Below are 12,982 nucleotides of genomic sequence, written 5' to 3' on the forward strand. Positions count from 1 at the left end.
ATTCATCATTTTCAATGCCCCCCTGGTTGCATCTTTGTAAAGGACTGTGAATTTTTTACACCATTTCAATGACACCCTGTATAGATATTCTTCTATATTCTACTATTTCCTGAGTTGTGTTATTTATTAGAATGTCTTTTCTTTCCACTAGTTCGTTGTACATTACTTTAGTTTTTACAAAATTGATTTTTTGACCCACTTGATTGCTGGCTGTATTTTGTTCATTATTTTGTGCTTGTCGTCAGCGAATCTTGATACTAAAGATATTCTCCATCTATTTTTAATCCTTTGTTGGTCCAGTCCAGTTGACGAAGATTTCTTCTAGGTAGTGTTGCTCTAAAAACCTTTGGGGGATTAATATAAGACTTAAAATATCATGTCTCTAAATATGGTTTACTAATTATTTGAAAAAGTATATTAAAAATAAATCTTTAACGATTTCTTATGAAAATTGCAAACGGTTACGTCAAATGCTTATTAAATCTTGCACAGAAAGAAAAAAACTACTGGGAAATCTTAAATTAAAAAACACCAATGAATAACTGCATTGCTATAAATAATAACAAATCATGTAAATCCAGTTTATTTAATTGAACATAGGTACTTTACGTTTTTAATGACCTTTTGTAATATTTGTGATTTATTTTTTCTATGTAAGAATAAGATTAGGTATATATAAGCTGAGAAACACATGTTTATAGAATAGTCACAGGTAAAATCATGTGGAGCATACACACTTTGCTACTGTTAGCGTTAATTTGGGGGAGTAAAAATGTTTTCTCAGCCCCTGTGGATGAAAATATCGAAAATAGTGAACCAACAACTGAAATTAAGGTAAGTTGTTTCATTTTAAATAGTATTAAATTAATCTTATGATGTCTTCAGTCAACTATCATAATTTTTTTATTACACAGAGTGACCCATCGGAAACGTTCCACAAGGCATAACGGCCAGGGTAATTTTTCTTTTCAGAAAATTCAAAAACACGTCAATTTTGTTTGTGAGAGGGACAACTTTCGCCCCAAAAATGATTGCAAAATCTTCAACCCTCTAAGCGGAGGTGTCATCACCCAATTTTTTTCAAATGGGAAGGGGGGTCAATTTGTGCCGCAATGAAAAGGGCTTTCTATTCTCTATATTTTCCCGCTTTGTTTTTAAAGATCGGTCGAGTCATTTTGAAAATATGAAGGATTCAAATTTGAAAATTTTATTTAAACATTTATCAGAGTAACGATAAGGATAAATTCCTTCGACCAATTTGCAGTTTTTTCTTTTTATTTCTAGATGTTTACGCATTTTTTCCCTTGCCAGAAGGTTGAACGATCAGGTGCGGTAGTTGCTAGATAGCTGATCTGTGACTTGTGCGTTGAAGCGGTTGAAGTTCTTTTCAATATCGTTAAACTTTTTAACAATTATGGTATACTCACTTGCAGAAAGAGTGGAAATAATCGAACTTTATTTTAAAAATAATGAATGTCGCAATCGGGTTGCGCAGATATTCAATGAACGCCATTCTGACAAACACCTTTATGGCAAAATTGTTCGCGAGTTGATAGCAAAATTTCGCGAAACTGGTTCCGTTATGAATAAAAAGAGGCGCAGGGAAAATGCTGTAGTAAATGAAGCTATGGAGGTATTCGTTTTGGGCGAAGTTGCCATGATGGATAGTACGCTGAGTACAAGAAAATTAGCCAATGAGACGGGCGCGAATCGTACAAGTGTCCAAAGGATATTAAAAAAACACAAGTTCCACCCGTACAAAATTCAGTTGGTACAAGAACTCAACGAAGACGATTTTGATCGTCGTTTGCAATTTTGTGAAACTATGAGTGGCGAATGATAATAATATCCTATTTAATATGTGTTTTTCGGATGTCTGTTTTTCGGAAGAACTGTCGATACTGGGCTCAGGACAACCCCAGGGTTTTTCACGAGGTGCACACCCAAAACCCTCAGAAATTGAACGTGTGGGCTGGTATTTTTTGAAATTCTATTGTGGGTCATTTTTTTCTTCCTGGAAATCTAACAGGTGATATGTACTTGGATTTACTGGAAAATACCATCGACCCAGCCCTAACTGACATCATAGAGAACAATCCTGGATACGTTGAAGCGGAACTAATATTTCAACAAGACGGTGCGCCTCCACATTAGTAATCCCAGTCGAGTGGCCTCCCCGGTCACCCGACTTGACTCCTTTAGACTTTTTTCTATGGGGACACATAAAAAGTAAAGTGTATAGCACTCCACCCGCCTCATTAGAAGACCTGCGAAGACGAATTATTGATGTTTGTCGCGAAGTGACCTCGCAAGTTCTTCAGAATGTTCGAGAACGGTTTGAAAATAATTTGTATTACTGTATGGAGGTTGGCGGGCAACATTTTCAGCATTTGCTTCATTAATTAGGTAATTTTTAGTATTGAAAATACTTCTGGCCGCGTTTATATGGGACCCATCTTTGAAAAAACGACATGCTAGAGGCGACATGGAGTTCAATAACCTGCCTAATCAACTTGTCAACACGTAACTCGATAGCTGAATAGAGCAAGGCCGTCCGAAGGCCGAAATGAGGTCTTATTAGTGTGGGCCAACTATTTTATGGATATGGATATTTAGTCTGGGAAAGCCGATATTATTATAAAAAAGAATATGCGTCAAGACATGGGTTGTTAAGTACAGTTGGGCTATTTTATAATTTAAGTCTTTCCGTATGAGAAGCAGGGGGCAAATTATACGTGAAAGAGCGGAATACCTAACATAAATAATAAATTTAGACTAATGCAATATTTTTTCTTGGCGCGTAGGATAATGCGCACAATCGATGCATTAAAGGGAATAATTAATTAAATCATTAAGTTCCAAAACATATAATAATTCGGTTCTCATCGGATCTGCTGATATATTTTGATAAAATTTAGGCTATTAGGACCTATATTTTTTTATATGATAATTATTTTTTTAATTAACAACTTAGGACAAAGAAAAAGCTTGCATGGTTTCCACCGCCAACGTAAAACAAATGAATTCAAGGCGGTGCCAAATATTTATTGGGATAAGTTTTTATCGTATAAATATTGTTGTAAATAATAATTATCATTTAGTTAGTGCTAACTTATTAAATTTCACAACACGGCGAAATTTCAACAAAATCGGCTAACGGATCTTTGAGATATTAATAAAAAAGGTCTATTAGAAAACACCTTGACACCCCTGTATCTTTAAAATTATGCATTTCCGGACACATGTTTATATGAACTTTTTACCTTAAAAACACTCAAAGAATCGCCTCCTGAAGTTTAGCCAGATACTTAATTAACATCCTGTATTTAAAAATGGCTAGCTAGTGATTTAGTAAGCTATGTTTATTTTAATAGGAAAAAAATTCATTTCATAAAAAATAAACAAACCCATAATACAAATACTATACACCAATTAATTAATTTTAATTGTATCTAAAGGCACTTTAATAATTGAAAAATGGACAGGAGCACTTAAAAATAACTTCATAGAGTATACCAAATATGCTAAAAATAATAATTCCGATAAAAAACACAAATGGCACATTAAACTCTGCATTATCTGAAATCAAACTATAGCTAAACGGCTAATAAAATAATAGAGACAAGACGCCGACATCTATAACAAGATGAGCAGTTTTTAATAATTATTCCGAGTTATTATTACGTACTTGTTTTACAATTTTATTATTGTAATACAGTAGCATTCCTTCAAATAAATTTTGATTTAAGTATTGTTAATATAGTCATATTAAGTTAAGTAGCATTTATATTTAAAATCTTAGGGAAGGCAATATAGATTTTAGGCAGGAGAACTCAAGAGAACGACTGTGTAATTAGTAATTAAGACTTTACAAATTTTTTTACTTGCCATTTTCTTATCGTTCACGTTGCACGTTGACTCTTCGTTGTGTCACACACAATCTGAATTTCGGATATGATGCAGAACTGATAAATTTGACCAAATATATTAATTGCAGGTAATCAAAGACATATTTTTGTTAACTTTGCAAACATTTAAGGCATGCAATAATTTTAAAAAATTTTGACGTGAGATTACTTTATAATTCTTGGAAGGGTTGGATGATAAAGATTTGAATTATTATGAGTCTGTTTTGTTTAAGAAGCTAACAAATAATTTCAAAAACTCAACTATCAAAATATAATGGTAGCAAATTTTTAAAATCATGCATAGCTAAAAATCATGCATGCATGCATATGTTCTATATTAAATGGACATAGTGAATGTAAACTAGGTATTAGGTATAGTTGCTGCAATCGATAATATATTTTGTTGCTTTTTCATATCACACAACATTTTCATCATAACAAAAAACCGTCGATACCGCTACTCATATTATGGGCACCTATGACTTAAATCTCATAATGATGTTTAAAAATACATAGGTATACATACTATGAGTAGTGGCTGTGACGGGTTTTTACTAGGTATGATGAAAAGAAGCTGCAAACTAAATTATCGTGGAACTATATTTTAATTTATTTTTATCTACAGTAACTATTACTCATTTTTTGTACGGCGAATTTAAATTTATGGACCGTCCATAAATTTACACCGTAAGTTCGAATATTGATTAAACCTAGAAATACCCAGGTAATAGCCCGAAATATGCAAAAGAGGGAGTGAGTTTAGGTTAAATTAGAATTAGGTTTTAGTTGGTTTTGCATTAATAAAAATATAGGCCTAATCTAAACTTAACCTAAAGTGACATTTTTTGCATATTTCGGGCTCCTACGTGGGTAAGCCTACGTTTAACCAATATTCGGGCTTTTACGGTAACATAATACTCATTCTGATTGGTTTAATGTGGCTCCATAATGAAACTGTGGGTTCGAGGTGCTATTGCAAATTAATGCCATTAATTCTATATATACGAGTATATATACATACATACCTCACATTTCTATAGTGTCGTGGCCGTGATCGTGACCATTCATGAATCCGTACACGTTCATCTCCATCATTAATATTTTTCTTACTAAATTCTTCACTTTTATAAAAAGCCATCACGATAAAAATCAAATATCAAAATTATTTAACGTTGCGAACGGTTCACTTGTTCACTATACGTATCTGGAATATATTTGCGAATGGCAATTAGTGATACGTAGACTGCCGGAGTGCTGACGTCACGAATGTCAAATTGCTTTCCAAACAGCTAGTTCTTTTATATTTCTATTGAGCTCTTCCAAACGACGTCACAAGTTAATATAAAATGTAAAAAACAGGTGATTGCAGACCACCGCCGACTTTTGTGTCTGGTATTTTCAATACGCCTATGATGGTTGCGCATGTTGCAAAATCTGTGAATTTTTTTTAATTAATTCAATTTATGCGTTTTTTTTTTGCAAAAAATACTTTTCAAATTTCAATCCTTCATATTTTCAAAATGACTCGACCGATTTTTAAAAACGAAGCGGGGAAATATAGAGAATAGAAAGCCCTTTTCATTACGGCACCACTTGACCCCCCCCTCCCATTTGAAAAAAGTTGAAGGAGGACACCCTCGCTTAGAGGGTTGAAGATTTTGCAATCATTTTTAGGACAAAAGTTGTCCCCCTCACAAACAAAATTGACGTGTTTTTGGATTTTTTGAAAAAAGAAATACCCTGGCCGTTATGCCTTGCGGAACGTTTTCGAGGGGCAGCCCTGTATTAACAGGACCTTGTATTTTATTAAAATTATTAAGAACAATAAATTATTTGTTTCCACAAATCAATAAAAAAATAATACACTAAACGGTACGAAAAACGTGCACTTTTAAATTTTTATGTATTTTAAGCAATTTGTAGCTAATTATTTGACATTTTAGTACTTCTTTCTATTTAAAAATAGAAAGAAGTACTAATAATTTCTATAAAATAATTAATTTCTATTTAAAAATAGCCATCTGTAAATTATACTAGGAAACAAAATGTTGATATTTTGTTGAAAGTTTGAAACACCCTGTGGAGTACGTTAACAAAGCAATGAATTTAAAATTCATTTTATCATCTAGGTTTATCTTTTCTCTATAGTTTTTTCTTGATTCATCTCTATAGCTTTATGTTTTTTTGGACATATTCGCTTTTGGAGATGACGCTAACTTTTTCGAATTTTTTACATTAAAACCATGCCATTCCTTTTGGTCCTAGGCAACATATCTATAAAATAGTGTTTATGATTGATGTAATATCTAGATGATAAAATTATTTTTAAATTCCTTGCTTTGTTAACATATTCCACAGACTGTTTCAAACTTGCACCAAAACATCAACATTTTGTTTTACCTCGTATAATTGACAGTATAATTGAATTTGAAACTAAACCTCTTAGTGAAAAATTATAAATTTGACTCCATTTAGATATTTTTTGAACGCAAATTTATATTTTTACCAACATATATAAAAACCAATGCAATGAGTATAGTAATTTTGTTCTCAGCCGATATTATTTTTATAAACAGTTTTTATTATCATTTTGAACCAATTATTTATTGCGATATTTGCAGTAGGTAAAATTCTGAAATTGTAGGTCCATAATGAAAATTCGAGAATACTAGGGGACCCTCCTATAGAAACGTTGACATTGGAAAGAGAAAAAAGATCACCTGGTAAAGGCGGCTATGGAGGTGGAGGTCTTGGAGGAGGAGGTGGTTATGGAGGTGGTTATGGAGGAGGTTATGGAGGTGGTGGAGGTTCCGGGGGAGGTGGTGGATTTGGAGGAGGTGGTAAGTATCCGATTTATTACAAATATCGACTTTGTTTTAACTTATTTTTTTAAATTAATTTATTTTTAGGTGGATTTGGTGGAGGTGGTGGTAAAGGAGGAGGATTTGGAGGTGGTGGTGGATTTGGAGGTAAGTGTTTTCTCTCTCTCTCTCTCTCTCTCTCTCTCTCTCTCTCTCTCTTTCTCTCTCTCTGTCGCATTTTAAATTATAAAAATGTGATGTAGTAGGTTTATTTGTTTTCTTTTTGACATATTCTGCAAAACTGACAGAAATATTATACATTTATCAAAGCAAACCTTTGAAGGAGGGTAAAAGGACAATAACTCACAATGTTTAAGTTGTTTAATTTAAAAAAAAAAATAATGCTTAAAAAAGCAAGGGGGGCGACATGTTTCGGGAATTTAAAATATTCCCATCTTCAGGCCCAAAGACAAAAGTCACTTAGGAAGTACAACCACTCAGAAGAAATTAAACCAATTAGAGCCATGAACTATGCTAACAATGAATGAGTTGTTTTAAATGTTAACGATAATAAAAAAGTTTGTCAACGCCTTGTACATTACTTTTCAGAATTAATTCTTGCGCCGACTTTCAAGCCAGAGAAATAAACTTTTGATTGCTTCCTTAAATGTATACAGGGGTATCAATAATTGCTGGTCTATTTTAAAAATTTATTTTACATAAAAACTTTGTTATTTCAAATGCAACACTATGTATTTTTTTAAATAAGTTGAAGCAGATTTCTATGCTCTTTCAAACTATATTAGGGTTTTCTATACCTATCTGGCTCAGATTTTGAATAAAAAACGATTTTTCAATAAAATTGTAATCAAGATGGCTGGTGTCGCCAAGGCAATTTTCTAGTGACACTTAGTAGCTATTTGCAAAATCGACATTAGTGTATGGACTTTATTTAAATTTATAACAGGTTATTTTTATATAATTTACCTACAATAATGTTAATAAGTAAGTATTTATTATTTTATCAAGAAAAATGAATTAGTATATGCTGGCGGAAGGAATGGATATGTTACTAGTGATTTTATTTTGTGAGGACAATTGTTTGTTGGCCTGAAGGGTTAGGTTATGCTCAGACATCCAAATAGGAATTTTCTTGACAAGCGTTCCTTTGAAAAACTACTTTTCGTATTTTGTAGAGCTGATGGTGGTATATGAAAAACATATTAGGCAGAAACCTGTCGTTGGAAGTGATGAAAATGAATTTGACTTAATTGGTTCTTTTATGAAAATCCAATATATCTACTAGTCATCGTAATATAAATCAAAAAGAACTACATCTTTATTTTTCTTGATAAAATAATACATACTTACTTATTAAACTATTGTAGGTAAATTAAGTAAAAGTAAATTGTTATAAATTTAAATAAAGTACATAAAATACTGTCGATTTTGAAAATAGCTACTAACTATCACTAGAAAACTGCCATGGCGACACCAGCCATCTTGATTGCCATTTTATTGAAAAATTGCTTTTTATTCAAAATCTGAGCCAGATAGGTATAGGAAACCCTAATATAGTTTGAAAGAGCACTTAAATTTGCTTCGACTTATTTAAAAAAATACATAGTGTTGTATTTGAAATAACAAAGTTTTTATGTAAAATATATATTTAAAATAGACCAGCAATTTTTGATACCCCTGTATACATTTAAGGAAGCAATAAATTTTTTTAGTAGAGTTTATTTCTCTGGCTTCAAAGTCAGCAGAATAATTAATTCTGAAAAGCAATGTACAGGGTGTTGACAATATTTTTTATTATAGCATGCATAATTAAATATCTTTAAATATCTCAAAAACCAAAGGATTTAAACATATTAAACCCTTACAGTAAATGCCTTATTTTATGCCCCCGAATCCAAAAATGAAATAAAATACCAGGTGTGTGTTCCATAAGAAAAAAGTATAACTTTGGTATGGATCTTAGTTCTGACGCACCCTGTATATATGAAAACAATTTTAAATGATGCACATTGCCTCTCTACATAGACCCAAAAAAATATTTGTTTCTACATCTTTCCGTTTTCGTATAATCAACTGAGGCGAATGAGGTGCGCCACCCTGTATTTTTAAAAAATATAGTAAATATTTCGAAAACTGTGTTAAGTTGTAAATTTTGCGTTGTACATTTTTTGACGTGATAGGTACCTACTTAGTAAAATTTTCAAACTTAACGCCTTAATTAGCCGCTTGTTATATTCTATTATTTTATTTAGGGGGCAAAGGTGGTTATGGAGGTCAAGGAGGACACGGAGGAGGATATCCAGGAGGTGGAGGTTGTAGAAAATGTGGCAAATAAATAAACTGTTTCTAGTATATGATCGTAAATAATAAAAATGTTTGTTAGAAAAAGAGATTTAATTTTTTAAATTATCCATTAGTCCATTATTGTAAATTTATCAGTTATTGCTGTGTTATAGACGTTTAATTGTTATTAAATAAATCTATTATTTTTCATTCTATAAATATCTTAGCAAGATAGTAAACACGATAAGAAATAAACTAACAACGCTAAATACATTACTTTAATTATATATGTTTAACGTGCAAACAGGTTACTGATGTTAGTGCAAATATTATCTACTTGAAATAACTCTTTTGATATTATAAAATGAAAAGTTTTAAAGATTTTTTTTTCAAATTTACGAATATACATATAATTTCCCTCTATTCATTTTAATTCTTTTGGAGTATTTATTTTCTCCATTAATTCTTTCAACATGAACTACAGGAATTGTCATTGTTTTTTAATATAAGATTATATTGGATCAGAATTTCAATTAATTTTATAACAAAGACAAAATATTATGTATATTATTTTGATAAAAAACTAAGATGAATTAAAAATGATTATTATAATTTTTGGTAAAATGAAATCGATCGGAAATATCAAAACTTGGCTACTGAAAGAAACTAAAAATAAAAAAGTATTTTTTTGTAAAACACCTTTGCGAAGAATCCAAATAAAAACCAGCTTATAAGTGGCTTTATCTCGAAAAACAAGATCAGAAGTTTCAGAAGGTATATTTCCTCCCGTTGTCAGAAGTAAAAACAAGAACAAAAAACTATTTAAAATATCGAAATATATTAACTGAGAGGACATTTCAATAAAAATAATATTTAATTTAGATAAACTAACACCAACAGAAGAAGTATACCAAAAAACAAAAGAACTAAACATAAGACAATTAATAAAATATCATAATATATTACTTCTACACAAAATCAAAAATAAATTAGTAAAAACAAACATTTCTTTAAAAACTAACAAACAAATACACACTTACGAAACTAGAAGAAAATCAGACATCAGAACAGCCAAGAGAACTGAAAAAAAAACTTTCACAAAAACTAACAACAGAATATATAATAGGTTACCAAGAGAATTAACACAATCAAATTCTAAAAATTTTAAGAAAAAAATTTAAAACATGATATTTGAGAAGAGCGTTTAAACGTAGACGACATAGAAAAGAAGCATGCCTTCGATACCACCAGCCCAGGAAGAGTCTTAAAAGTCTTCAAACTGTTGCAGATGAAGAAGGACCAACTAATTGCAACCAACAATTGCCACGAAGATAAAGCTTAATAATATTATTGAATTGTATATTTTTAAACAGTTGTAAATATATATTTTAGTTAATAAATATTTATTTAATATACAAAATAAAAAACTATATATAGTCTGTCCAACAAGAAGATCCTTGACAGTGATAGATGTGTCTGTCATTATAATTTCAAATTAGTTTATTTTATTTTACAAAGAAATAAGTTGGTACAACTGGAACGCATAGCAGGAAATTAATATATTTAAAATTTGACTGACAAGTGATTACTTCAAAATATTGTGAAAAAAAAAACTGTATAAAACTGAAAAAATGTAATCGAGTTATTTTATTTAATAAAAAACGGTATGTGTTAATACAAAACAAACAAGATCAAGACACCACATACCAAAAAAAAAATAAAAAGAACTATTTCTTACTTTCAAGCTTTATGAAACTTTGATTTACCTATCGTGTGATGTCGATATTTTACAGCTACTGTTGTGGTCCTCTTCAGAAGGGCCAACTTGTTGAGGGTCTTTTCGGGTGTGGAATTAATGTACACTGTTGTTTTTTAATATAACTTAACTTTAATTATGATAAACTAATTACAATAGTTACCCTGAGGGAAACTGTGAAAAATAATAACGTGTTGAAGAGTAAAAAGAGAGTTGAATCTTAATTTCTTAAACCAGTACCTTTTGACATTATTTTTCTGCAGTAATAAAATCCATTATTTACCTATCGTGTGATGTCGATATTTTACAGCTACTCCAGTTTTTAGTATGTATTTAGTATGGTCCTTCTACCATATTCGAGATGCACTTATCTACGACGAGATGGTATACGAACTTTATTAATGGTAACTTTATTGGTATATAAGACTTTCTGCCTGGGCAGCGAGTCTTAACCATAAACTGGGTGAACAGTTAATTTTCACTCGATTTTTCCTCCACTTGACTTCAAAAGACACAAAACACACGTAATAACACGAATCAAAATGCATCAGTTTTTCTAATATTGTAAATTAAATTTATTAATGGATTATTTTGTAAAGTTAACAATTTAGACAGAAATTTGCCTACAAGTATTTTTCTTCTACATTCTAAATCAATCATAGAAGATTCTCCCAACAACGCTAATCTAGGAGTAGATTTCATACAACCTAGACAAATACGTAAACCCTAAAAAATACTACATCTAGTTTATTTAAATTTTTTTGACTAGTTGGTTTAATAAAAATTGTTGCAAATTCCAAATGAGATCTCACCAGAGCAGAAAAAATAATTAAAAGGACGACGCATGACGGATTTATGTTTAAACCCATCCATAGTTAACTTAAAAATTATTGGAAACTTTTTTTAGTAAAATAAATAGATTGGTATGGGACGTCATCTGCTTTTCTTCTGTCATCGTCTGTCGCAATCTTACCTGAGAAAAAAAAATAGAGTATACAGACATCTAACACATTTCTAGATAAATTTCATGAACATCTACCAAGCCAAACCAAACTAAGTTGCTTAGAAAAGCATTATTATTTTGCAGTACTGGTTTAATCAAGAAAACTGCTCAGACGTAAAAACGGGTATAAAAATTTTTTTTTTCTACCTATTCAATTCTATGAATATTAAATCAGATCAGTCCTAATACCATAACAAAAACCCAGCTTCAGTTCTTAAGAACCTTAAGATCGATCGTATCGATCATATTTCTTATAACGAAAGCGAAGACCCTACCAGATCTCATCAAGATTAATTTCTTGGACTCTTGAAGAACAATGCATAAAAAATAGCACGAAAAAAACAACAACAACAAAACACATGTCGGTTTTTTCTAATACAGTATGATTTTTTATTCTTAAACAAGATGTATTTTGACCTTCGTGTGGTCTGCATAAGATTATATAAGATTAATATCTAATTGAATTAATGTTACTAACTTTTTAGTATGGGAGCTAATGGTATTTAATAACGATGATAACTACCAAAAAATCGTTTTGTTTAGGTGGCTAATTAGATATTAATACGAGTATATTAATACTTTATCTACCATATCATCATCACTAACAGTGTATTCAACCAGTTCCAATTATGGTATAGCTTCCCTCACATATTTAGATACTCTCTTTGTAGTAGGGTCCATTGTTGTTGATTATTGGCTATGCGGGGCCAATGTATCCCTGCCATTTCTTAATATCATGGTCCCATCTCAGTTTGGTCTACTTCTAGGTCTTTTAATTCCTCTTCTTGCCAGGTGTCTTGCTCATTGCCTTCTGTGGATGACATCTATTACCTGGGTCTTCTGTCGCATCTACTTTATTCTTTTACGGTCTTTGTTGGTTATTCTGCCTGCCTTTTTTGTTTACTAGTTCGTTCTAAATTACTTTAGTTTCTGCTAAATTCATTTTGAGACCTTCTTTATTGCTGGCTGTATTTAGTTTTTTAATTTGTGCTAGTAGTCTCAAACGTATGAGTTCTTGAAAAAGCAAACTGCGAGAGCGCTGAAGTTATGATTACTAAATACCACTTAAGATGAACTGGCCACGTATGCAGGATGCAAGAAAACTGCCTACCGAAATCTGTTCTTTACGGTGAGCTTGTTGACGGTAAGAGGAAACCGTGTGGACAACTCAAAAAATACAAGGATATTTTCCATGAAAACTTGTTCTTCT

The 12,982-nt window shown here is 31.2% G+C and overlaps 1 protein-coding gene across 1 annotated transcript; it reads left to right on the top strand.

Moving 5' to 3' along the window:
* Positions 1–678: 678 nt before the first annotated feature.
* On the top strand, positions 679–9,122 carry LOC115875523 (acanthoscurrin-2-like). Its single transcript, XM_030891002.1, has 4 exons — positions 679–834; positions 6,553–6,748; positions 6,818–6,877; positions 8,983–9,122. Exons 1-4 carry the CDS (start codon positions 721–723, stop codon positions 9,063–9,065), a joined length of 453 nt encoding a protein of 150 aa, XP_030746862.1. The 5' UTR covers positions 679–720; the 3' UTR covers positions 9,066–9,122.
* Positions 9,123–12,982: the final 3,860 nt, after the last annotated feature.

The sequence above is a fragment of the Sitophilus oryzae genome, unplaced genomic scaffold (assembly GCF_002938485.1).
Source record: "Sitophilus oryzae breed Bouriz unplaced genomic scaffold, Soryzae_2.0 scaffold_1389_pilon_pilon, whole genome shotgun sequence".
Lineage (NCBI taxonomy): Eukaryota > Metazoa > Arthropoda > Insecta > Coleoptera > Curculionidae > Sitophilus > Sitophilus oryzae.